Source organism: Trachurus trachurus (genome assembly GCF_905171665.1).
Source record: "Trachurus trachurus genome assembly, chromosome: 5".
Classification (NCBI taxonomy): Eukaryota; Metazoa; Chordata; class Actinopteri; order Carangiformes; family Carangidae; genus Trachurus; species Trachurus trachurus.
In genome coordinates this window covers 3,702,167-3,727,738 of record NC_139896.1, presented here as the reverse complement: position 1 = coordinate 3,727,738, position 25,572 = coordinate 3,702,167, and the positions used below count along the sequence as shown (strand labels likewise).

At 40.7% G+C, this 25,572-nt stretch overlaps 1 protein-coding gene across 2 annotated transcripts in view; it reads right to left on the bottom strand.

Moving 5' to 3' along the window:
* Positions 1-460: 460 nt before the first annotated feature.
* LOC310986098 (RNA-binding motif, single-stranded-interacting protein 2-like) overlaps positions 461-25,572 on the bottom strand; it is a 40,547-nt gene continuing 15,435 nt past the window's right edge. The window contains exons 2-14 of one of the 2 annotated variants that reach the window (XM_083971859.1): positions 23,549-23,715; positions 15,409-15,467; positions 12,868-12,959; positions 7,600-7,757; positions 7,276-7,355; positions 6,889-6,998; positions 6,631-6,674; positions 6,299-6,392; positions 5,168-5,218; positions 4,576-4,686; positions 4,371-4,451; positions 2,419-2,506; positions 461-563 (exon numbers count right to left, since the gene is read on the bottom strand). In XM_083971859.1, coding sequence (XP_083827985.1) covers positions 2,426-2,506; positions 4,371-4,451; positions 4,576-4,686; positions 5,168-5,218; positions 6,299-6,392; positions 6,631-6,674; positions 6,889-6,998; positions 7,276-7,355; positions 7,600-7,757; positions 12,868-12,959; positions 15,409-15,467; positions 23,549-23,715 — 1,128 coding nt within the window. In that variant the 3' untranslated portion in view covers positions 461-563; positions 2,419-2,425. The remainder of the gene's footprint in view (positions 564-2,418; positions 2,507-4,370; positions 4,452-4,575; positions 4,687-5,167; positions 5,219-6,298; positions 6,393-6,630; positions 6,675-6,888; positions 6,999-7,275; positions 7,356-7,599; positions 7,758-12,867; positions 12,960-15,408; positions 15,468-23,548; positions 23,716-25,572) is intronic. The other variant, XM_083971860.1, reaches the window with a different exon arrangement.

Genomic DNA, 25,572 nt, shown 5'->3' with positions numbered 1-25,572 from the left:
AAAAAATAAAAAGACACATTGTGTTTTCAACTCTTCCTTGAATCACTCTGAAAACGTCCAGAATGTTTTTTTATTTTCGTTTTTTTAAAAATAAGAATTTGTTATATTACGTGCACAAAAATAATGCTCTGTGTCTTTTCCTCCAACTCTTGTTTTTTCTTTTTAAACTTCTTGTTATGTTCCTTTTTTTTTTTTAATTTCTCAGTTATCAAAATAGATCAAAGCTTCTCTGAAGAAGAAGAAGACGAAGACAAAGAAGAAGAAGAAGATTCCCACCTTTGGTTGATCGACTCTTGAGGACGTGAGCGGAAAAGTCCAATGAAGTTAAGTGTTGTCCTTTTTCTTAAAAATTAAAAAAAAAAAAAAAAAAAATACAGACATACACACATTCGCACATACAGAAACAAATAAACAAACACACACACACACACACACACACACGTTCCTTTTGTTATCCATATTCAAGTCCGGGTGCTTGGTGACGGTTCGGAGCACACATCTCTTCCAGCTGAATCCTGATTGGTCGGATTCATGTCGTGCCCTCGGCCCCGCCCTGCTGGGAGCTGCAACACACACAACACACACATGATGCACACATACACACACACACTGGGTGCAAAAACTTCAGAAAACACTGTGTCTAATGGAAATCTGTTGATAAATATCAATATGACGTCATCCACATATTCACAGCATAACAGCTTTCTATCAGAAGCAGCATGAACTTCTTCAGCAGTTTGAACAACAGGAGCTGGTTCGTCGGATCAGATCGGGAACAGCCCACAAGAGCTGTTGAGATGTTCTGACCCATCTGTTCTGATCTTTTTCTTGAAATTTTACCACTTTTTTTTCTACAATTTTGCAATTTTTTTCTTTTGAGAATTGTTTTTTTTTTTTTTTTTACCACTTTTTCTAGAATTTTTTAACTTTTTTTGAGATTTTTTTTTACCACTTTTTCTACAATTTTCCAACTTTTTTTTTTTAGATTTTTTTTTTCTTTTTTACCACTTTTTGTAGAATTTTTCAACTTTTTTTTTGAGAATTTTTTTTACCACTTTTTCTAAAATTTTTCAACTTTTTTTGAGAATTTTTTTTTACCACTTTTTCTACAATTTTCCAACTTTTTTTTTTTGATTTTTTTTTTCTTTTTTACCACTTTTTGTAGAATTTTTCAACTTTTATTTGAGAATTTTTTTTACCACTTTTTCTAGAATTTTTCAACTTTTTTTTAGAATTTTTTTTACCACTTTTTCTAGAATTTTTACGTTTTTTTTTAGAATTTTTTTACCACTTTTTCTAAGATTTTTTACCTTTTTTTTTGAGAATTTTTTTACCACTTTTTCTAGAATTTTTTACCTTTTTTTGAGATTTTTTTTACCAGTTTTTTTAGAATAAAAAAAAACATTTTAACACTTTTTCTAATCTTTTTTTTCTAGAATTTTTTTATTTTTTTAATTAATTAATTAATTTTTCTCACCACTTCTTTCCAGAGATTCTCCATAATATTTCCAAAAATTCACACCATTGGCCCAATTTGAACGTACATTGACAAAAAAAGTAATCTTCTTCAGTCTCAGAAGAAATATTTGTGTATTTCTGGTGTTTGCTTCAAAATGTTGTCCAATGGGGGTCTTGGGTCTAATTTGTGTCAATTTAGGGTCCTGTAGGGACGTAAAAAAGTTTGAGAACCACCAGTCTAGACGACATCACAGTTTGGACTTCGTTGTCAAACTCAAAGCTCAAATCCTGAAGATTGAACTAGGGATAGACCAGTTATCGGCAAGGCAGATAATATCGGACGTTATTCTGCATTTTTTCGATAATCTGTGGATAACCAATTAAATAAATGTATTTATAAAACGCAGTCCTTTGGCTCTAGTGTAGCCGTCTCTCTGTGTAACAATGTCCCGCCCACTGGACCAAGATCTGTGTTGGAGTTTGTGATGTTCTACAAAAACTTAGGGTCTTTTTTATCACAAGTTTTCACAGTGTACAAAAAAGAAACAAATTTAACACTTAATCCCAGGGGTGTTATTCTACATTTTTACAGCAAATGAATATCAGTTCTAAATATTGGTTATCAGTTCCCACAATCCTGACATAATACCGCTATATAAAGTTGTTACTGTGTGTGTCTGATGTAAACATCCTGAAGACACGGAGTGACAGCAGCTGGAGGTGAATGCAAGTCATTAATCTGCTGCTCAAATAATAATAACTTTATACAATAACTATGTTTCGTACTTTTAATAGTAATAACACAAAATATCAATTAGTGCAGCTTTAATGACTTTCTGTTATTTTATATTTTTATAAAAGTGAACAGTGAAGGCCTCATCTGTCTGAGCTTCACCCGCTTCAGCCAATCAGCACACAAGATATACATCATCATCATCATCATCATCTTCATTGTCCTACCTTAGCTTCACTTGGTGTGTTGGTATGAGTAGTTTGTGTGCTCTGCAGGAGTCTCCATGGCAACCTGTTGCTGCTGACCGCCATTTTCCTAAAAAAAAAGAAACGAGCAGCAGGTTAAAAGAGGACAACTCTGTGTCAGTTCATCACACGTTATTAATATTATATTATTATTATTATTAATAAAGATGAAGATGAAGAGGAGGCGGTCTGTATTTTCCCACTGCCCTCCCCGTTCAGATTTAAGACGTCAACACACGCGTGTGGATGAATAAAGAACGACAGAGTGACGGTGAGTTCAGGGACGTATTTACTAAGAGTTGAGGAGCGTTCATCTTCGTTTCATCAATGACCCTGAGCCACTTCTACCTTCACGCTGCTGCAGCCTGATCCGGCCAATCACAGCTCAGCCTCCACACATTCATGCCTTTTTTTTTTTTCTTTTTTTTTTTTACACACTGAACAAGTCTGTGCCAAAACTATCAATGCAATAATCCTGCAGCTCCTTCACCGCAGGCAACGGCTCAATAATGCAAGAGCTCATAGAGACGCCTACGTACGTCTTCACACTGAATACACAGGAAACATGAAGCATAATATAAATGAACAGCGTCATTAATAAAGAATGATCATTAAATACTCAAATGTGCTCTTTACATAATTTAATTCTGCATATCACCAGTGGGAAAAGCAGTAAAAACATTAAATATATGACAAAAATGACTAAATTTGACAATAATATTTATGTTTTCTCTCACTATAAGAAAATAATCTAACTCACAAAGTTAAATAAGGCGCAGAAAATGTGAACAATGGTCCAATCTGAACATAACTTAAAATCCAGAAGCTCCCTGGGAAATATTACTATTATTATTATTATTATAACAACATTGCTGCATTTCCAGGAATCACCCCGGGCTCTCCACCTGCCTCTACCTGTCGTCAAATACCACACAGAGCCCGTGGCGGCTGTTCAGCCAGGCGAAAGTTGGAACAGTCGACTCGTCTGTTTCTGTGTTTTAACTCTTTAAAAACACACACACACACACACGTCTGAGTAGAGATCCCAACTCACCAAATGTGGGACAAAGACGACTTATGTGTGGGTCAATGTGTAGAGATAAAGTCTGAAATAACTTAGAAATAAATAAATAAACTTTCTATTCTGCCCCTTAGCTCATAAAAACTTAACAAATATTATATTTTGCCGGTATATTTAATTTAAATTCAACCTAACCTAACCGAGTATGGGCTTATATCGTCACACCTAATAGAATTACTTCTCTTTGTGCCACATTAATAGATAACATATTCACAAATAGTATGGAAAACAATACAGGAAGTGGGTTATTATACAATGACATCAGTGACCATTTGTATTTATTGTCTAAAATACAAACGAGTAAAAGTGAATGACTTTTCCAGCATATGTTGTTTATTGATTTGAATATATATGTCTTTTCCTTTTTCTCGTTTTTTAATATGTTCGAAATAAAGAATAATCAATCAATCAAAACTTTGTTACGATTTCTCACATAAGGAAACATACTGTAGTAAGCATGAAGCTTTTACGCTATCTCACAGTTCCTCTCAGGTTAACACATTTTAACTATGTACAATCAAACAGAACAGGCATCAAGTCTTTTCTTTCCCAGTCTTTGTTAAAACTGCATTTTCGTTTCTTCGCCGCGGTCGTTGCTGCTGTTTTTTGTTTTAAAGTCTCCCCTCCTAGTTTGATTGACATTCACAGATTTTAATACAAACCGCAGAACAGCGTCTTAATTTGTGGGACGTGTGAAGAGTAACGTAAATGCGGTACTGTCTGGCCTGGCCGCCCTGATTCTTAGATTCTTAGTCAATACGTCCTTGTCACTCACTCGTTCCACTTTATGTAAAGATTTAAGGTTCAAATACAGAAATAAAAGCAGCAGCGGAGGTTGAGACTAGCTTCATACCTCTACTGGGACACTGGAAGGAGGCACTGGGGTGTACTGGGGGATGTAGGTCCCCTGCATAGTTGTGTTGGCCGGAATATACTGTAGGGAAGGCAGAGAGGAAAACACAACATGGAAATCTAAACTTCAAGACAGGGGATGATTCTCTGCCTTGTGCATCATGTGTGTGTCTGAGTGTGTGTGTGTATGTGTGTTTGGTACTGACTGTGCCCGTGCTGCCCAGGGACAGGTGGCTTAGCTGCTGGGTGAGAGGACTCATCATGGACGTGGGCTGGATGGACATCGCGTGATCCATTGTCGGGGTAAGAACTGTACCCTGGGAATATACAAACACACACACACACACACACACACACACACGTTTAAATGACACATAAAACACTGTTACTATAATAACCTATGTGTTTATGTGTGAACCTCATTCACAAACTGTTCTCATGTCTTCTTTAAACGCACTTTTTTCCACAAGTTTTCAAGCAGATTTTCAACTTTCATCTGTGTTTTCTTTTTGTTTCTTATCTGGGATTCGTTCTTAGCTCAAGACAAAATCTACACACTCAAGAGCAAACGCATATGCACAAAACAAGTGGCCTTCTCTTCTGTTCTGGAGTTGTAACCTATAACATTATATGATTTAAAATTTGAATAATCTTTATCATTAATGATTATTTTACAAATCAATCAACAAAAGACACTTAATTTACATCAATTATATGTTAATTGGGAACCACAACATGTAAAACAAAATTCACAGTGGAACATCGAGCCATGAAAAGAGCAGAGACACTGATACTCACAGCTGGCTGCATGAGGTATGACTGATGGTGCATCCAGGACGGGCTGTGTACCTGCACGTCAGGAAACACAACATTAAAACTCACTGTCACATTCATATGTATTATTCAGTTTTTAGACAAGTGGATAAACACTGAGAGTCAAAGCCAAAGCATTTCAGACGGAGCCTGACTTCTTCACGCTCCTGAGGCCGGGCATCAGATGAGTACAGTAGCTTCTGACATCTGTATATCCATTAAAATAAACTCTGGGACGGTGGTGATGGTAAAACAAAGACAAGCAGGTTGGAAGTAACTGAAGAGATAAGAACGAGCACAAACCACCTGCATGTTTATTATGTCATACAGCCGGTTTGTTTGCAGCAGAAATACCTGTTTACTAAACTAACACTGCTGTACTTTAAGAGTTTTATATCTTTGAACTTCAAGTCTTGATTGGAGAGGCTCAAGTGATCAAACGTGGTTTAAACACTATTGGCAAATGTAAAAACTAAAAACAGTGTTTTGAAGTGGAGCTATGCAAGTCTGGTGTTAATTTGAATTTATTAAAGGATAGCATTTGTTTTCAACGAAGCCGGTGAGAAATCAATCCATGGAGTGGTGGATAAGGTTATTTATCATCTACCATGTTACCATGTGTATATCTGTGTAGTCTTATCTGTAATCAACAAGAGATTACGGGTTACGGGGTGTGTTCTCTTCAAAATTTTAATCTTATTTAAATAACTACTGTTATTATTATCATTTGACTTATATTTTTATTCATATATGGTTTTTATTTGTCGTTTTAAATATCCCTTTTTTGGAGTTACACAACTAGATAAGGTATATGAGCTCTGCCTTTATACAGTCCTATCTCTGCGTGACAGAGGAGACTAAATCTCAAGATGTTTTTTGTTTTCTTTTGTGCTGTTAACTGCCTGTTAACGTGCATTAAAGGCAATAAAGTTAAAAACAAGAACAAAAAGATTAATCTAAGTGCACATTGTCCTTAAATAAAATCTAAATCTAAATCAAATGTCGACTATTTGATGGTTTTGCACAGTAAAAATGACTCCAGCTAAAATACTGTAGAACAGATAATCTTTAATTTGAGTTATAATAATACGTAAAAACAACAGAGCGACGTCCGACCTGGTAGGATGAGACCGGAGAATGCATGTAGGGCGACAGGGACGTCTGGGCGATCATCCGGTTGGGAGCCAGACTGTAGGGCGACGAGTAGAAGCTGCCGAACAGAGAGAGAGAGAGAGTAGAGAGTGTCAACTATCTCCACTATGTCCTGCAGCCGCATTGACGACATAGCTGAGTTCCTGTGACGGCCAGCAGGGGGCGGCAGCGCTTCACAGCAGCTTGACTCAACCAGGCCTTTTTTTTTTTTAACTTTTTTTTATTTATTTTTTAACTTTTTTTTTCTTCCTGTAGGGGCTGGGACTGTTTTCAGTCAGTGCGTGCATACCACTCACCCATTTTGTAAGGCTGTGGGGTCATACGCAAGCGTCATTCCTCCCTGGGAAAACAATACACAGGATTCAGAACCAGTGAGGTCATGCAAAACCCCAGTGCAGGCTCTGCTAATACAGCCAGCAAGCACACACACACACACACACACACACACACACTGATCAAACTTTTAAACATGTTCTCGCACTCGTTTGCAACATTTCTGTGTAAATACAGGAGGGAAACTTGTAGAGAGTTAACCCCAGAGGTTGCTGTGTTACCGTGTCTCCGTCTCGGGCCCAGGGCCGCCCGTTCTGGAGGTACTTCCCCTGGTTCTGCCTCTTCTTCTGACCTCCGTCTGCAAACTTACATAATAAGGGCTCTGACGGCACTGTGGAGGCAACGGACCAGACAGGAGAGAGGATTCAGCAAAGAAACAACAACAACAACAGGTTCCTTAATAGAAAACTGAAGCGTGCAATATAATAAGCAACTTTTAAAAAGGCGCATGGCACATTTTTTACCCTTGTTTTTAATATCTTATGTGTGATAATACATGTACTGTAGCTATGTGTGTGTGGCTATGTTACATAATTTTGTTGTAGCAATACAACGACAAATAAACGTCCTTAAAGAAGAAACAAACCCCCCCCCCCCCTCCTACGCACCAGGCACTCCCGGTGGAGTCTTTATGAATTTCCCATTGAAATGCTGAATTATGGCCTCGCACTTCTCTGTGGACTCCATTCTGAAATAAAAAAATCAAAGTCAAAGTCAAAAAATTCAGTTCCTTCTGGAGGAATGTTGTTTACGTAAGGGGCTGGACGAGCCAGAGCTGCACTCCACTCAAACTCAAGAGCTTTTTTCTCCACGTTTGATTTTAAAGAACAAACTGTACTCGAACCCTCACGTGGAGGAGAACATTAAACCAGCTGCTGCTGCTAGTAGTACTACTAGTAGTAGTAGTAGTAGTAGTAGTAGTAGAGACCAACCTGGCAAATCCCACGCCGCGGCTGGTCCCGTTGGCGTCCCTCAGGATGCGCGTGGAGATGACCTGGCCGAAGGACTTGAGCATGCTCTCCAGCTCCTGCTCGTCCATGGACACGGGCAGGTTGGAGATGTAGAGGTTGGTGGGATCCTGCTCCTGTTGCTGCAGCAACGACATGAGGAGGGAAACAAACCAGATCGATGAGGAGATGGAGCCTCAAAGTTACAATATAACATTTATTTTCAAAGGGATAGTTCAACATTTTGGCAAATTGGCCCATTGCCATAACCCCTATAGTCATAGCAGTAGGTTCGTTACCTTTAATTGTCGGTGCAAGCTATTTTTAGAACGGTGGAGCAGAGCCGTGAGCTGCTCAGAGCTACGCTACGGAGGCTAACGGGATTTCTTGGTTTCCCTCATCAAACTCATTAAAGCAAATGTTGTTTTAGAGGCAAATTCATGCAGAACCGCTGATTCGCGTTCGGGGACAGTTTTTCATCAAGCAGTCTCAAGCAATCTCTCTGCAGTCCTCAACGCAGGCGTCCCCGGTTCGAATCCCGGAATCACCTTTCCTACATGTCAATCCCCCTCTCTCTGCCTCCCCCTTTCCTGTCTATCTCACTATGTGCAATCCAATAAAGGCAAAAACGCCCAAAAATATACTTAAAAAAAAACCCAACTCTGTGTGGTAACGTTGTGTTATTATCTCATAGCGTGGTGAATGTGCAGGTCACAACTTGTCCACCAGATCGTTGTGGAGTTGTTGGATTGTGTATTTGATGAGTTTGATGTGGGAAACCAAGAAATCCCATGAGCCTCCGTAGCGTAGCTCTGAGCAGCTCACGGCTCTGCTCCGCCGTCCTAAAAACAGCTTGCACTGACAATTAAAGGTAACGAACCTACTGCTATGACTATAGGGATTATGGCAATGGGACAATTTGCCAAAATGTTGAACTATCCCTTTAACATTGTTGCTTTTTCATTTTTCACCCTTCATCGTATGCATTTTCCCGTGTCAGGCATCATTTCGTAACAGGATGAAATGTATTTAAGCAATTAGTGTCTGAGCTATAAACTGAACCCCTGACTAATTTGTTGCCCGTGTTCGTCCACGTGTCGACGGTCGGTGCCTCAGCTGAGCCCTGTCTGGTCCTCACACACACACACACACACACACACTTAAACATACTCTATACTGCCACATGCAAATATGAGATTTGTCTGCGAGGACGAAGAAGTCGCTCGCTCTCGAATGGTTTCATTAAGAGATCTCAACGGCTGCACGTCGTTTCAGAAAAGGGAGAGATTATTATTGAGACTCATTTTCAACGGCAGTGGGTTGAAAGTGAAACTTTGTGTGTGTGACTGTGCAGAAGCAGACAGGAAGCCAGGCATGAAGTTAAAGAGTTCACAGAGCAACAGGAGCCTGGCAACCGGGAAAAAAGAGGCAGGGCTTCAAAAAAAAAAAAAAAAAAAAAAGAAGAGGGGAAGGGAAAACAGAGAGAGCGAAGGAAGAGGACAGAGCAGCAGCAGAGGGAGGGAGGGAGAAAAAATATGAGAGCTTAAAAATAAGAGCTGATATTTTGTACAGATGCAGAGAAGTGACAGGATAGGAAGTGGTGGGAGTCGGGAGTAATTTGGGAAAAAAGAAAGAGGAGGATGGAAGAAAACAAAAAGGATTAAGGAGGAGGAGGAGGAGGAGGGATGATGAAGAGCTTCTTCTCTCTCTTTTATCCGAGTATCTTTTATCTCTCTCCATCTTGTTGTTTCCAAGCCACCACAAGTAATAAAAGTTTTCAAATCGTGCATGAAAGGAGAAGAAACAGACGACAGGATCTTGACACAGGTGCCGGTCTGACGATGAAGAATCTGATTAAGACTTTAAAACAGCAAAGTGTGTGTGTGTGTGTGTGTGTGTGTGTGTGTGTGTGTGTGTGTGTGTGTGTGTGTGTGTGTGTGTGTGTGTGTGTGTGTGTGTACAGCTACACATGTGAGGACCAGTTTGAGTTTTAAACCATCAGAGTGAGGACATTTTGGGAAAGTGAGGACATTTTGGCCGGTCCTCACTTTCTCAGACCCCTTAGGGCTGTTTGAGGGTTAAGACTTTACTGTTTACAACTACTTCCGGGTAGAAAACCAGCATGAGAACAATAGTGACGGACGAGAGTTTCACTATAGGTATGTAGCTATCTAATTTTTCATGTCTGTATATCACTGTTTAGACTAATCTGATGTTTGTAAAGTTTATAAAACCAATGATTGGACAAACATTACTATTTACGTGTGCACACTTTTGTAATTAGTCATGGTTATCATAGATTAGCCGGGCTAACGGTTAGCTACCTGTTTAACTTTAATAACTCAGTGACTCAATAAACGCTCCATGAAAAAATATTTTCTCCAGCGGATATCTGAGTTCCAACATGACTGAGCTAACTGGAGTAGTTTCATGTCGTGTCCCACAACGGGAGGGTTTTAACAGCTGATGTCCTGATGTTAGCTTAGCTACCGTTAGCTTAGCTACTGTTAGCTTAGCAGCTACTGCCGTTAGCTTAGCTACCGTTAGCTGTCCCTGTCAGCTGCAGCCACTGATGCTTTCTAGACACTGTGATTCCCCCAAAACTGAATAAATACAACACATAGCAACACAAAACACACACACACACACAGAAATAGTAATGTTTCTTCAGTCATGTCAGATTTGTCTAAACGGTGATAGGGCGTGAAAAATATGATATATAGCTAAACTCTCGTTCGTTACTGTTCTCATTCAAATTACGTGCTGGTTTTCTACCTGGAAGTAGTTGTAAACAACAAGGCGATTCTGTCTTTAATAACTAGGTTATTATAATTAGGTTTAAGTTAGGTTAAGAGTAATGGTTAAGGTTAGGCATTTGTTGTGGATGGTTAAGGTTAGGGTAAGGGTCTAGGGAATACATTTGCTTCTCTTAATATCTGTAATCATGTGACAGTGTCTCTCCCTCCTTTTTAAAAATCTTATTTTAGACCTTGCTACTTTTACTTCTTTTTAAATCGCATTTTAGACCTTGCTGCTCTTATTCACTGACATAAGTTTGTAATGGGTTGTGCAATATTGTTGTTATTGTGTATTTTTGTGCACGATGCATGTTTGTGGTTTTGTGTTGTCTTCTGCTGCTGGTAACATTGTAATTTCCTGCAAAGGATTAATAAAGTATCTTTAACTTAATTATGTCAATGAGTGTCCTCACAAAGATAGCCATACAAACATGTGTGTGTGTGTGTGTGTGTGTGTGTGTGCAGCAGCTTCAGATTTACAGCCTCCTCCTCACAACGACCAGATAACCTATTTTTCTGTGATTGTCGTCAGTCTGGGTGCGGCGATAACGACGGTTACGTAACGTCACACCGAGCGCAGCGGCTGCAGGAGGTCGTTAGACAACCAGACCAAGAGTTACACTGCAACGTTTTTGTGTCATGACAATGGAACAAAACAAAAAAACAAAAAACAAAACCCAGGCCCATTTCACAAACACTCATCCTGCTGTAGCTGTGAACACACTGCTGTTGCGTGTGTGTCTGTGTATATGTGTGTGTGTTTAGTGCATTCTTTTGAGCCGGGCCCTCGGAGAACCGTGCATGTGTGTGTTTTTGTGTGTCGAGGTGTGTCCCTCCCTGCCTCTATGTGGAGCTGACGTCTGAGTCTGAGCAAGAAGCTTTCTATTTATAACTCTGCCATTGTTCCTTCTGCTCGTGCACACACACACACACCACACACACACACACACACACACAGAGAGACACAGAGACACACACACACTCCTCCGGGCCCAGGTCTCGGTGGCGGTGGTGTTGACCCGTTCAGGGAGCGAGCGTCCTCCTCCGAGGCCGAGGTGTGGCTCGTTGTGTTTGTGAACAACACAACACTGAGCGGCGGCTCCATGGTGAAGGTGCAAACAGGTGAGGCTGCACTTTAAACCTGTGATCTGTCTCTCTGCAGACACATGACCTGCAGTAACCGGCGTGCAACAGCAGCAGCAGCAGCAGCAGCAGCAGCAGCAGCAGCAGCTGTGTATATTTAGGTTTATATAGCGGTTATCAACACCTCTGGCTGAGTGGTGGAGCTGGTGTCCTGTTGCTGCACCCGTCAGTGTCGGTGGTATTGAAATACAAAAGAGGAGCTGCAGCGAGCGAGACTCAGACTGGGTTTTAGTTGCACGTTGCATGTTGCACGTTGCACGGCGTTGGTTCAGGTCAGCTGGCACCGTGGTGGATCTGTTACAGTTTCGTTTCACCGTGCCGAGCTGAGTCGAGCCGTGTTGGGGAGACCCTGGTGTTACGTTGCATTGCATTGCAGCTCAGTGTGTTTGGGTGCAGCAGGACAGACAGACAGAGGCGAGGAGTGTATTAAGAGCTAGTGTCAGCCCCAGGCCTGTGCCCAGCAGACGACGGGACAATGCCGCCCCATTGTGCCGGTCCCATTGACAGTGGGTGTAGTGGCGGCCTCCCCTGGGTTCCCCTCAATGGGGGAGCCGGAGAGCCAGAGGGATCAGCTTAATGGGCCGACAAGAGCTGCTTTCTGACTGCAGACACTTGGACAAAGAGCTGAGAACAAGAACAAGCGCTACAACAGGAGCAGGTTAGACACAGAGAGGAGGGGCGGGAGGAGGAGGAGGAGGAGGAGGAGGAGGAAGGAGGAGGAGGAGGAGGGGAGAGGATTAATTATTTCTACTCATAACGAGACCAGACTGATTTTATACTCCAGTATTGGCGCAGTTTCACCTGTGTTAACTTAACACACGCCTCCCTATAAAAACCAAGAGTTTATCTTGAAGCTTCGCCAACAGGACGCTCACTGACAGTCAGGCCGCGGCACGAAACAACACTTTATCTCGAAGAGGACTTATGGTGATTGGTTGTTGTTATGGTGATTGGTTGTTGTTGTCATTTTGTTTCTTTTGTTTTGTATGTTTTATGGCAAGAATTTTACTCAGTGACAGATTACTTGGAAAATTAGATATTGAGTGAGGGGCAATATAGGGGTAAAGGGGTAATATAAGATGTATCTTCTCCCTGCTCCCTTCCAACCAATGGAAGAAATGTTGTGATGATATTGTCAAATTGTGAAATTGCCTTGGTTGGAATAAATAAAAAGAAAGAAAGAAAGAGAGAGGACAAGGAGATGAGGGCGACGATGACTCTGTGTGTGAGCTCAAAGGTGAACGGGAGGCTCCTCAGAGATGAAACTGTGACGGTGATGATGGTTTGGTAAAAAAAAAAAAAAGATTCTTACTTTGGCCATCTGAGCCTGGACGCCGCTGGACTTCAGAGCTGTGACGGCTTTCTGCGCCGCCGCCGGACTGTCGAAGTCCACGAAGCCATAACCTGTGAAAACACAGACACAGTAGTTCATGTTTTGAACTATTCCACTCACATTTTTCTACTATTTCAATTTCTATTTCAATATTTTGGGAGATATGAGTGGCGTTTTTTTGTTTTGTTTTGTTTTGTTTCAATAATCCATGTGAAAATTAGGATGTCGGCCGTCTCCACCAATGTCTCAAAATGAAAAACAGGAAATAGGGTCATTTGTCTCTGCATCATGTATAATTCAAAAGTTATTTAGATTTTACATTTTCATTTTCATCTTAGGAAACATAAATACATAGATCAAAATCTGTTCATTAGACATCTTGAAGATTGTAAAAATGTAAAAGTTAGGAAATAAATATCAATGGGGATGCATGGGGGAGGAGTTCCCGTGATCCAATTTCACCATTTTTTGTGTGTTTATTTGAGTTCATTTAAGTACCATACTTGATTTAATATGGCAATCTCCCTCTCTACCAATTCCTCACGCCAAGTCAAAAAGACAATGGGGTCAGTTGTTTAGTTCAGGAGCTATATAGATTTAAAGTTTTCATTTTTCACAGTTCGAAATCCAGGATGGCCACGAAAGATGGTCCAAAAAAAACAAAAAAAAAACATATAAGGGACAATAATTTGCGCAGGGATCGGCAAAATTAATTTACTAGACACCTTAAGGATTATAAAAAGCTACAGTAAGTTAGAAAAATATATCTTTCTGTTCCTACTAGACTATAGTGTAACATATCAAATCAGAGAAGATCAGATATTCAGTCTTATATAATATTTTTTGAAGACATGGAGGTCGACAGTATAGTTTCTTTTCATTTTTGTGCTATTTATCTTCTTTTTTTTATGGATGTTTGGCAATGTGAACTCTGTATATCCCATTCTGTTTATACTTCTGGTATTCGAGGGAGGAGGATGTTCAGTTTAGTGTTTTGTCTGACTTTTAAATTGTAAAAAATTAAAACCCCCCAAAAACTGGACACATTAGCGTTAATTTAATGTTTTCTGTGGAGCAAACCTCTTCATGTTAATGAGAGGATCAACACCACTGTCACATATCTGAAGCTAAGCTATGATAATGCAGCGCAGGAGGAATCAGCTCCGACGACGGGGCCAAAGTGTTAGATGGATAAAAAAAAAAAAAAGATATGACATGTTAAGAGCTGCTGCTGTTAGGCAGATTTATTTGAGGTTTTTAGTCAGAGCTGAGCTTCTCCTGGCTGCAGCTGCACACGTAGCATGAGGGAAATAAACGAGCAAGAAGGGAAAATGAACAATATTTCACAGTGTGTGTTGGTGGCTCCATTCTGGGTTCATGTTGTCCAGTTCAACGACCCCCCAGACTCCTGTTGTGTGTCTACTAGGAGACAGATCTCAATACCAAATGCATCCAAAAGAGCATTTTCTGTTATTATGGTAGGCTTGGTTACAGCTCCCAGAGTCATCTATCTTAAAACACTGGAAAACTGTTGTGTCTCCTAATTTGAGGGACAGGATGAATGCGATGGTGGAGACAGAGGAAGGGACGAGCTCATGGGAACTGGTTTGAAAACTACACAAAGACTGATTTAAAACTCTGGAGCCACAGTCTGAATTAACTGGATTTCTTATTCCCATATGTGAAATACTTATTTTGATTTTATAATAGTAGTGGCTTTATTCACACACACAAAATCATATTGTGGCCAATTTTAGGTATGTGAATTGGTCTCCTGAAGAAGCTATCTAAAGCTTATAGTAGGAGCCATTTGACATACATTAACATACACTTAACATTTAACACACAATGTATACACATTTTACATGCACTTGACACCTACATACATTTAACATACTACATATAACACAACATACACTTTGTAATCCCAGGATGTGCATTTATGCATATGAGTTTAGCAATTGTTCTTTTAGTTTCTTTCTTTATCTGACTTGTCCGAAGATGTTTACGCCAGAAACTGAACCAACACCCGTATCATTAACTCTGTACTTACTGATATGTTCATTAAGAATAAAAAAATTAAAAGACAATACCGTATACAGGTGCATCTCAATGAATTAGAATATCATGTAAAAGTATATTTTTGTCAAAAAATGCAATTCAAAAATTGAAACTAATACATTATATAGCTCAATTACACACAGAATGAAACATTTCATGTCTTTATTTATGTAATTTCTTTTAATTGTAATGACTCAGTATCTCAAAAAGTGTTGAATATTACAAAGGGCCAATTAAAAAAAAAAAAGCATTTTTAATATGGAAATGTTGGACTTGTGAAAAGTTATGTCTATCTATATGCACTCAATACTTGGTTGGGGCTTTTTGACTTGAATATTCTTTTATTTTGACCATGATATTCTAATTTATTGAGATGCACCTGTATATATTTCACCTAATATCAAACTAAACTGTTCATTGAATAAAAACCCAGAGTGAAACCAAGGTGCCACTTCTCACCTTTACATTTGTTGGTGGTTTTGTCCAGGATGGCCTTGGTGGACACGATCTTGCCGTACCTTTAAGGACACAAACACAGAGAGACACACAGAGCAGCAGGATCAATATGACAAGTTGTTGAGTTGACTTTAGGGTGAACACACACACACACACACACACACACACACACACACACACACACACACACACACACACACACACACACACACACACACACACACACACACATAGAGAGAGAGGAATCTGCTCCTACCACATGCATACCAATCCAGGCTGCACCGTGGCTGCAGGTGTAAACATGAATACGTTCTTCTACCTTCACAAGCACAACTTATGTGTTTTTTTTTTTGTGTGTAGCCTACATGTGCGTGTGTGTATGTGTTTTTAACTTTTTTTTTCTTTCTCAGTGTGATCACAGTGTCACAGCAGCTCCTCCACCCTCCTGTCTGTCTCTGTCTGCCGCTCGTACAGTAACTCTGTTTCTCTGGCGTTGTTGTCGACAGACAGGAGACAGCACCTCAGGGCCAAAAACAATTTGTTCCAGGCCTGTCTTCTTCTGCACACACACACACACACGTATATATACACACTATACACGCAGACACACCTCTCTCTTAGATAGAGCTCTGATATTTTTGGCTGTAGCTGGCGTCTGTTGACTTTCAAGGAAACTTACTTCATGTTAGATCCGTTTAATTAAACACGAGAAGAAAAAGAAGAAACATAAACATGGATCCTAACCTCAACGTATGACACTATTTACACTGCAAAAACTCTAAATCTTACCAAGAATATTTGTCTTGTTTCTTGTCAAAATGTAATTTCTAGTCAAAACAAATCTCATTATACTTAAAACAAGACTCATCACATAAAAAAGTAGCTTGTTTTTAGACACTTTTTACTTATTTCAAGCATATTTTCACTTGAAATGAGTAGAAAAATCTGATAGTGGAGCAAGTTTTTCTTTCTTATTACAAGCACAAAAAGCTTCCTTTCACTGGCAGATTTTTCTACTTATTTCAAGTGAAAATTTGTGTGAAACAAGTGAAAATGATCTAAAAACAAGTTAATTTTTAGGTGATGAGTCTTATTTTAAGTGAAAAGAGCTTAGCGTTTGGCCTCAGTGTCTCGGACTTCCAGAGCAGCTACAGCGCAGCGTTGTGACCTCAACCATGGTGGATGAGAGCAGAAATGTTGTTGTAGGCCTGTGCATATTCTCATTTGTCCAGGTCATAGTATTTCAAAGGAGGTTAAATCGAAAGCAACTGGACTTATACTGAGTCTCCACAGCAGATAGTTGGACCAGTCTCAGCCTGGTCAGATGCTACATGAACTGATGAAGCCTCTTGGATGAAGGTGAAACGTCTTCCTAGACAAATAACTAAGTCCAGTTGAACCTCCTTTGAAAAAAAAAAAAGTTGTTGGCGGGCTCGTGAATTTTTTTTTTGACACGAGTCAGAAGGAGCGATAAATCGCGTATCTCGCGTTTGGTCGCGCGTCACAACTCGAGCGAAAAAAAAGCGTTCCTCGTGTTTGGTGGGAAGCCCCTTGTGGGTCTTCCCACCAAACACGATGAAAAGGACGAAGATGCGAAGGTCCCGTTGCACAAAAAGAATCGCGTGTATTGCGTCTCAAAAAAAAAAGTCGCGTATACCGCGTCTCGCGCCTAATCGCGTCTTTGCGTTACGGCCTTTTACACCGCGGACGTAACGAATAAACGGTGGCGGTGTGAACGAACAACATAGAACAGGACCAGACGTGCGTTGTTTCCTCTTTTCACCTACAGCTCCACTCTCCCTTACTTACACTAACTACTGTTATTGTTGAGAGCAGAGAATTGTGGGATTTGTAGTTTTGGACCAATCGCAGGTTGTGCTCTTTCTTTTTTGTGATTTTCCTGGTTCACACATATGTATTTTTTTTTTAGGGGCAAATGCGAGTGAAATGCTCGCCCATGGTGGGCATAAGAAAATGTAAGACCTGTCTAAAATTATTTAAGACTTCAACACAATAATTCAACAAATTTAAGACATTTTAAGGCCTAAAAGTGTGTAATGGACATACGTATAGCCTATATAATGTGTTAGTTTCACTTTAATTGAACACATTCTACATCGCGGAGGCGACGTCTCTCCTTCACCTCTGAAACGGGGCAGAGCTCCGTGGGAGACACCTGCCTGACACAGTAATGTACGTACGTAACGAGCGTGCACGTCGCGCGTCAACATTGGAGGTAGGCAGTTATCAGTATGATCAGAAACCATGAATGAGTTCGCCTCAGTTTCACGTGATTGTCACTGTCAGCCTGTTAGAAAAACATTTTACTGACCCCAGCTGAGACGCTGAGACCCCCCCCCCCCCCTCAAAACAAAAACTCTTCGGATCTGAATGATTCACACAAGTCACCTAATTGGTCATGAAAAAAGCGAGTTTCGCTTTTCGGCACGCTGTTTGCATCCCTGTTAGTTTTGACTAGAAATTAGACATTTTGACAAGAAATAAGACAAATATTCTTGGAAAGACTTTGAGTTTTTGCAGTGTAGTAAATGATGCATTAATTCAGAGCTGTAAAACACTCTTTAAAAAGCAGTAAATGGGTGAAGTGTTGCTGTGTGGGACCGGTGCAGCATCAGCTCTGCAGTATAATAGACCTGTGCTTGTCTGGTGGATCCAGCCGGAGAGGCAGAGGCAGAGGCAGAGGGGAGGCTGGTGTTCACTCTGTTTGGACGACATGGCGTCTGGGTGGAATGTACACTGTAACCTGATGCTTCACCCCTCCGGTTCGCCTTCCTTCCCCACCACGTCCCTCTCTCTCGCTCTCTCTCGCTCTCCCTCCTCTCTCTTTGTTTTTCCACCCTCGCGTCGCAGCAGCAGCAGCAGCGCTGGGTCCTACACTCCCCGCCTGCCTCCTCCTCCTCCTCCTCCTCCTCCTCGTCTCCGTGGACGTTTGCCCGGATGACTCAGGCCGAAGACTAGACGCTCCTCGCAGCAGCAAAGACCTGCCTCAGGACGGACGCCAAAAGTCTGAAGCGCTAAACATCCAGGGCCTTAGTTTGAATTGAAATACTACTTATTTATGTATATATATATGTGTATGTTATGTATGTCTGCATATGTATAAATGTAGATAGGTATGTATACATTTGTAAAAAATAGAAGTTCACGAACGATATAAAAAATGTTGACCTAGGAATTTATAAGATGATGAGCTGATAGCCGGTCTGCAGCCATTATTAGGGTTCAAGTCATTTCCAACCAATTAATACAGACTTCTGCTTACATGTTTTAATTTACTCTTCACATATTGTTTCATATTTTCAAGATTGATTCAGAAAATTCAGTATTGTTTCAACAATTTATTCAGCTTATTCAGCTTTCAGCTTTCAGCATTTACCTGTATTTCCTTCAGGAAATGTATTCTGTAGTTTTAATTTATTTTACTCTATTTTTTTCTTCTTTTGTTTTGATGCATACACGATCTAATTTGTAAAAGGTTTTCTTGAAAAAAGGGGCAGAGTGAGTCTCTGTCCCTTTTTCATTCAAGAGTTGCATTATTTTTTGTATTAAACTGTTTTTATTTAGTTTTTTCAATGAATGAAACAAATAAATAAACTAAACTAAACTAAATTAAAATACGAGTGTGCATCAAACTGTGTGCAACAAAAAAACCTGTGCAAGAGGTTGAGGGGATGAAATGCCAGGTTCAGCAGCAGCAGTGTGCAGGATGAATAACATTTAAAAAAAGAAACGGACCCTATCATAATAAAGGATTTAGATAAATAGAAATAGACAGATAATTAGGGTGAAACCAGCGTTCAGTCTTCAGCTCGCTGCTAAAATGTTTGTGCAGGACTCACCGTCCTTGATTATTGTGAATTTTGGCTTCGGTCGATCGACTGTAAATGAAACTTAATCACTGAAGACATTATTAATTCATCAGCCACGTGACCTGTGTGGAGGACGTTGTTTATAGTTTCCCACTGTCATCCAGCAGCTGCAGAGCGCTCATTACAAACTGAATGTATACACAAGCTTCACACGGCTTTAACCCGTTCACGTCCAAATGAAACAATGTTCAGATTCTCCTCCTTCAGCTTTTTGTTTTCAGACTCGGTGCAGACTGGTGCTGCAACATGAGAGGTTCAAATAAAACAGACGAATGTTCCTCTATAATAACTGAAGTGCAACGACTGGTTTCGTTTGATTGAGCAGGAACAATCACAGTTCACTAATATCAACTCTGGTTTAGAAGAACTGAGACAACACTGAGCTTCCTTCCTCTTCTGTGTCCATTCATCACGACCCCGACTAAATTTAGTCTCATGAAAAAGAAATGTGATGAAAAACAAGTCAAGTCAAGATGTTTTGGACGTAGAAACTTTGTACAGACTCAAAACAAAACTTGTCAATCTTGAGCTGCACAGGTGAAATCTGATTTTTTTTTCTCTCCTCTGGCTGTTTGGACGTCGACAGATTAAAAAAAACTGTAAAAAAAAAAAAACAAGTTCAGGATGGAGGAAAACAGATTGTGCAAGCTGTGTGACTTTGCAGAAATAGAAAAAGGAAAGTCAGAGATCCATTTTATCTTTGTTGCAAATATCAAATCTACTGAAATATTTCTCTGGAAAACACCTGGAGAAGTAACTGCATGTGTGTTTTCTGGTTGGTCGGTGCAAATAGTTTTGTTGTTAGTTTTTTTATATTTGGTTTGAGTTTTGTTCTGCGATATTGTTTTAAAAAAAGTATGCAAACAGCCATGTGGATCTGGGATCTCCTCCTCCTCCTCCTCCTCCTCCGTCCATGCAGCCTGGAAAAAGCTAAATGCATGACATAATAATAATAAAGCCTTTGTTTATATTGCCATAAACTAAATGAGGGGCCATAAACTAAATGAAGGGCCTTCTCTATGATTATTATTCTGCTGATAACAGCGGGAGTCTCTGGTCTCTGGTTTCTGGTCTCTGGTCTCTGGTCTCTGGTTTCTGGTCTCTGGTCTCTGGTCTCTGGTCTGGACCCTGTCTCGTCCTCCTGAGACTCCAGTATTGATCAGGACTGTGAGTTTTTGTACGTAAGACACACACATACTGACGCTGTGTGTGTGTTTCATGTTGTTTTTCCTGACAGAGAGAGTTCAAAGGTCTGACGGCGGTGACTGACTGACTGAGTGACCCGGGCTTTACCTCCGCAGCCACGGGGAGTTTTTTAAAAAGACACATCCGACCCATATACGGACGGACGGACGGACGGACGCCTGACATTCTTTCCCAGCAGGCCTTGCTACTCTTTTTCCCACTCATTTAAGTTTCCCCTTCAAGGGTAGCCCTCCCTCCCTCCTCCCCCTCTTCTCCCTCCCTCCTCTCCTTCCCTCCCCCCTCCCACCCCCTAAAGCCTCCGACCTCTCCACAATGACTTCTCTGTTAAGTCTCTCGCTTTTAAGCTTGAGTCCCTGTGTTTTGCAAAAAAAAAAAAAAGCAACCGCAGAATTTCAGACTTTCTTTGAAGAAGTTGTTTGATTGGTCGAGGCTTTGACGACAACATGATGTGCAGCTTCTTCTTCGTCCAGCTCTTGTTTTGGATGTGTTTGGACGTTGTTTTTGGTTGTGTAGTGTTAGTTAGTTCTGGCGGATCAGGACGTACACAGTTCACCTCTGTGACGTAAAGCTCAGCCCTGACCCGCAGCAGCCAAAACCAGTTTGGGTGCTTTATTACTGGATGTGTGTGTGTGTGTGTGTTTAAGGCTAACGTGCTATTGAGAGTCTGAGGCTATTTATCTCAGGGTGTTGGAGCCAGTTCAGCTTCACAATAAGAGGAAGGTTAGATCAGGACATGAGGAGGCAACAGGCCGAACCCTTCTCCGGCCCCTCTCTCTCCCTCTCTCTCTTTCTTTACCCCCGTCTCATCTTTTTTTTCCTCCCTCCCTCTCTCTTTCATTCCTGTATTTCCCTCGGAGGCGATTCACCATTTTTTAGCTGCTTTGACAATTTCTTGTGTTGCTGTAATCGCAGAGATTTAATCAAAGTGACAATAGTTGTGGTAATTCAGCTTTAACCACTCTTCCCTTTTCCTTCCTGCCTTAACACAGTTCCTTCTTTTCTTTTCTTTTTTTTTCTCCCACTGAACATTAAATTATGGCCTTAAACAATTTAATTTCATGTGTCCAACAGATGAAGAGCAAACGCTCCAGAGAGCACAGATGTTATCTGCTCACGAGAACTTACTTTCAACATGACTTTTCTTTTTTTTTTTTCCAATTTAGCATCAAAGACAAACAGCTACAGCTAAACTTGTTCCAGTTAACATGCGCAGGAATGTCAGAGCTGCACAGCTACAGTCGGACTGTAGTCTCATTCAACGTGAAGGGATAAATACTAACAGGCTTTAGAATTAAATAAAGTAAAATAAAAGACGGCCAATCAACTCTGAACATGCAATAAAAGTTGGAAAGGGCTGAAACAAACAAATGAGGCCGACTGCTGGTGTTTTAAAGATCACACAGGCGGCTGCCAACCCGCATACAGCTTTACATTTATCACGTAGAGATCAAATACTTCAGCCTCAACTTTTCTTTTTCTTTTTTCTTTTTTTCCTCTTCACCACAGGGACATTTTATCTTTGGCCTAGATACCTGCAGAGCTCAGCTCACACATTAGAAAAATGTAAGTTGCTTGATCATTTAGCTACGTGAGCAACTGCAGCTGAATCTCCATGAGAGGAAAACAGGTCGACGTTTATCCACATCTCATGTCGTTAGCCTTTAGCTTAGCATAAAGACTGCAACCACCACCAGTCTCTCTTCTAAACTCACTGACAACATGTTGTACCCATGTGTATCCGTGTACACAAACAGAAAAGCAGAAACAAACTATTTGCGGTCTGAGAGCGAGTTGTTGCGTCGTTTGATTATTTTGTGATCGGCCTGGTTGAGACACACTTACAACGCTCAGAACTTCCCACGAAACCACAGATTATCTGGGAGTTGTTGGTGGGTGTCAAATACTATAGGCCCGTCACAAGTACAGTATTACATAATTGCCTGACCGTAATTATTATTTTGCATAATTGTTAAAATGGTTTCCGTTCATCTGTAGAAAAGCAGCTGGATGAAACTAACAGACACGTCCGGTTTCCATCACAGTTTCCTCGTCATTTTCCACCGTTTGAGGTTTGACCGGTCCTCATTTAAAGAGGAACTATGCAGGATTTTTACCTTAACTCTGCTGCATTTGTACCTTTAATTAACCAGCAGCTCCAGAGTCCTAGTTCTGGTTAAATCAATGACTTGTAACTAGTTCCAGGGAGAATGGAGGCTCTCTGTCTTCCACCTAGCGTCTCTTGGCTGAAAACCAACCTTGTACACACAAACGTAACGCGCTAACCCGTAACCCGTAATCTCTTGTCTATGACAGATAAGACTACACAGATATACACATGGTAACATGGTAGATGATAAATAACCTTATCCACCGCTCCATGGATTGATTTCTCACCGGCTTCGATGGAAACAAATGAATGCACATGGAGGAGAGGAGGGTTAGAGACACAGAGGAGGAGACACCAGACTTACATAGTTCCTCTTTTAAAGCAACATTATGTCATTTTTCGACCTTAAAATAATGTTTTTAAATTCATTGAAGTGGTAGAAAAACGGTTAACAGGATGAGCGTTTGTCGTAAAACAGTCGAGACGAGAGCTGGGACACCGACTCGGAGGCTCTGATCTCACAAAGTTTGGTTTTCGGGCCAAGAGACGCTAGGTGAAGGCAGAGAGCCTCCATTCTCCCTGGAACAAGTCATTTAACCATCATAGTCACTCTGACGCCGTTTAAAACTGTTTATCTCGAGGATCTTAATTTCTAATATTTATCAACTGCATTTCGATGAGCATCTATTGACATTAGCATCATGAATTTAGCTGCAAAGCCAATAAATGGCTCTTCTCCTTCTTTATAAGGTGCATGTGTATTATTATACTAATAATAGTGGCATAAAATGGTCAGAAAAAGCAAATTCAATCGTTAATTGCATTGCATTGCATGGCAATTAATCGCCAACTAAAAAGTGTCAAAGAAAGATGGCGTTTCCAGTTTCTATGTCCAGAAAGAAAATGTAAAAAAAAACAATGACGTTAGCACATCACTCACGGTTGGCAGAGTTTGACCAGGTCTTGGTCCGTGGTTCCCGGATGGAGGCCGCGGATGTACAGGTTTGTTTTACTCAGCTGTTCCCCTCCCCCGCTGCTGCTGTTGCTGCTACTGTTGGTGTTGGGACTGGGGGGCGCCATCTGGTGGCCGGAGGACACATAGGCCTGCTGTCCAGAGAGAGAGAGAGAGAGAGAGAGAGAGATGAGAAACATTTTACGTTACATTTCCTGTGCATTAAAGGGTTAGTTCAACATTTAGTACGATCTTCCTCTCACCATAATCCCTATAGTCATAGCAGTAGGTTCATTCATCACCTTTAATTATCGGTGCATGTTGTTTTGAGATGGGCGGAGCAGAGCTGCACAGTGAACACAATGGAGGTGAACAGTACAGGTCCCCTGTCCCTCATCAAACTCATCAAATACACAATCCAACAACTCCACAACGCTCTGGTGGACAAGTTGTGACCTGCACATTCACCACGCTATGAGATAATAACACAACGTTACCACACAGAGTTGTTTTAGAGGGAAATGCAGCCGGAACTACATTCCAGACACTGACACGGCTGCTGGGCGGAGGGATTTCAGAAGAGAAAGTAGTTCAGAGTATTTGCTTCATCTGTCGTAATGTTACATGATTATACATGATTATCTCATAGTGTGGTGAATGTGCAGGTCACAACTTGTCCACCAGAGCGTTTTGGAGTTGTTGGATTGTGTATTTGATGAGTGTGATGAGGGAAAAGCGAAAATACCACGCACGTCCTCCATTGTGTTCACTGAGCAGCTCACGTCTCTGCTCCGCCGATCTCAAAACAACATGCACTGATAATTAAAGGTAATGAACCTACTGCTGCTATGACTATAGGGATTATGGTGAGAGGAGAACAACACTATACCTTTAAAAACATTGGACATTTTCAAAACATCAGTAAAAAAAAAAAACCCAGAAAAGTCGGTTGTTGCAGTGAGTGTGTTTTTTTTTCGATGTGGAAACAGGAGACACTGAGAAAAGTGATTTCATCATCATCATCATCATCATCATCCTCCTCCTCCTCCTCCTCAGGCCTCATGTCAGCGCTCAGCAGCAGCTTTCTGAGGGAACACGGGGCCTCTTGGCTGCACAGCTCCATATAGGGAAAAGGGGCCTCTTATGTTTTCTCCCAGTTGGGAAACTTCTACTTTTGGACCCGGAGAGAAATCCTGTGGTGTTTTTAAAAAACCAAGGATTTAAAGATCATCATCATCATCATCATCATCATCATCAGACTAATATTTACTTTCAGTAAATGACGATGCAGGATTGATATAATACTGTAGTGTAGGCCTCAGTGTTCAACAGTTTGTTCGCTGCTGCAATCAGGGCCGGCCCCTGGCATAAACCTTCTATGCGGTTGTTTAGGGCCACAGCCGTTAGGTGGGGGGCCACATGATCAGAAAGGTACCGGGGTTCATCAAGTCATTTAAACATCCTGAGGTCTGCACGTGCAGCTATGAGCTTTATATGTCATTTGAAGTCAATATTCAGCTTCTTTTATCTCACATTTGAGACATTTGGTGAAAACAGAACGGCAGAATGACAACATTTGTGCTCAAAAAGCAATCTTACAAAATGTCATTTTAGACTTGTTTTCTACACTTATCTATTACTGTATTCATATCCTATTTCAAGCACCAAAAAACAGTTCGTTCTCATGACTGAAGGAGTGTTTTCACAAGGGATTGGACATTTTTCAAAAAGCAGACCTCAAATTTCCAGCATTTGTCCTAAATTATTTCTTTCTACAGTGTTCTAGGACAAACTGGCCTCAGTGTGCTTACAGCGGAGGTTCTAATATTTAGACATAAAACACTTGAGTATTGTTACATCTGCAAGTATCTTAAAAAGATAAATTTAAGAAAATATGTAAAAGTCGAGAAAATCAGTCAGAAGGGATAAACACGTCTGTATTCAGTTTTAACCAGTGATTTGGTGTTTGCGCTTAGAGTGCAGGGCCACAAACAAAAATCTTGTTTAGGGGG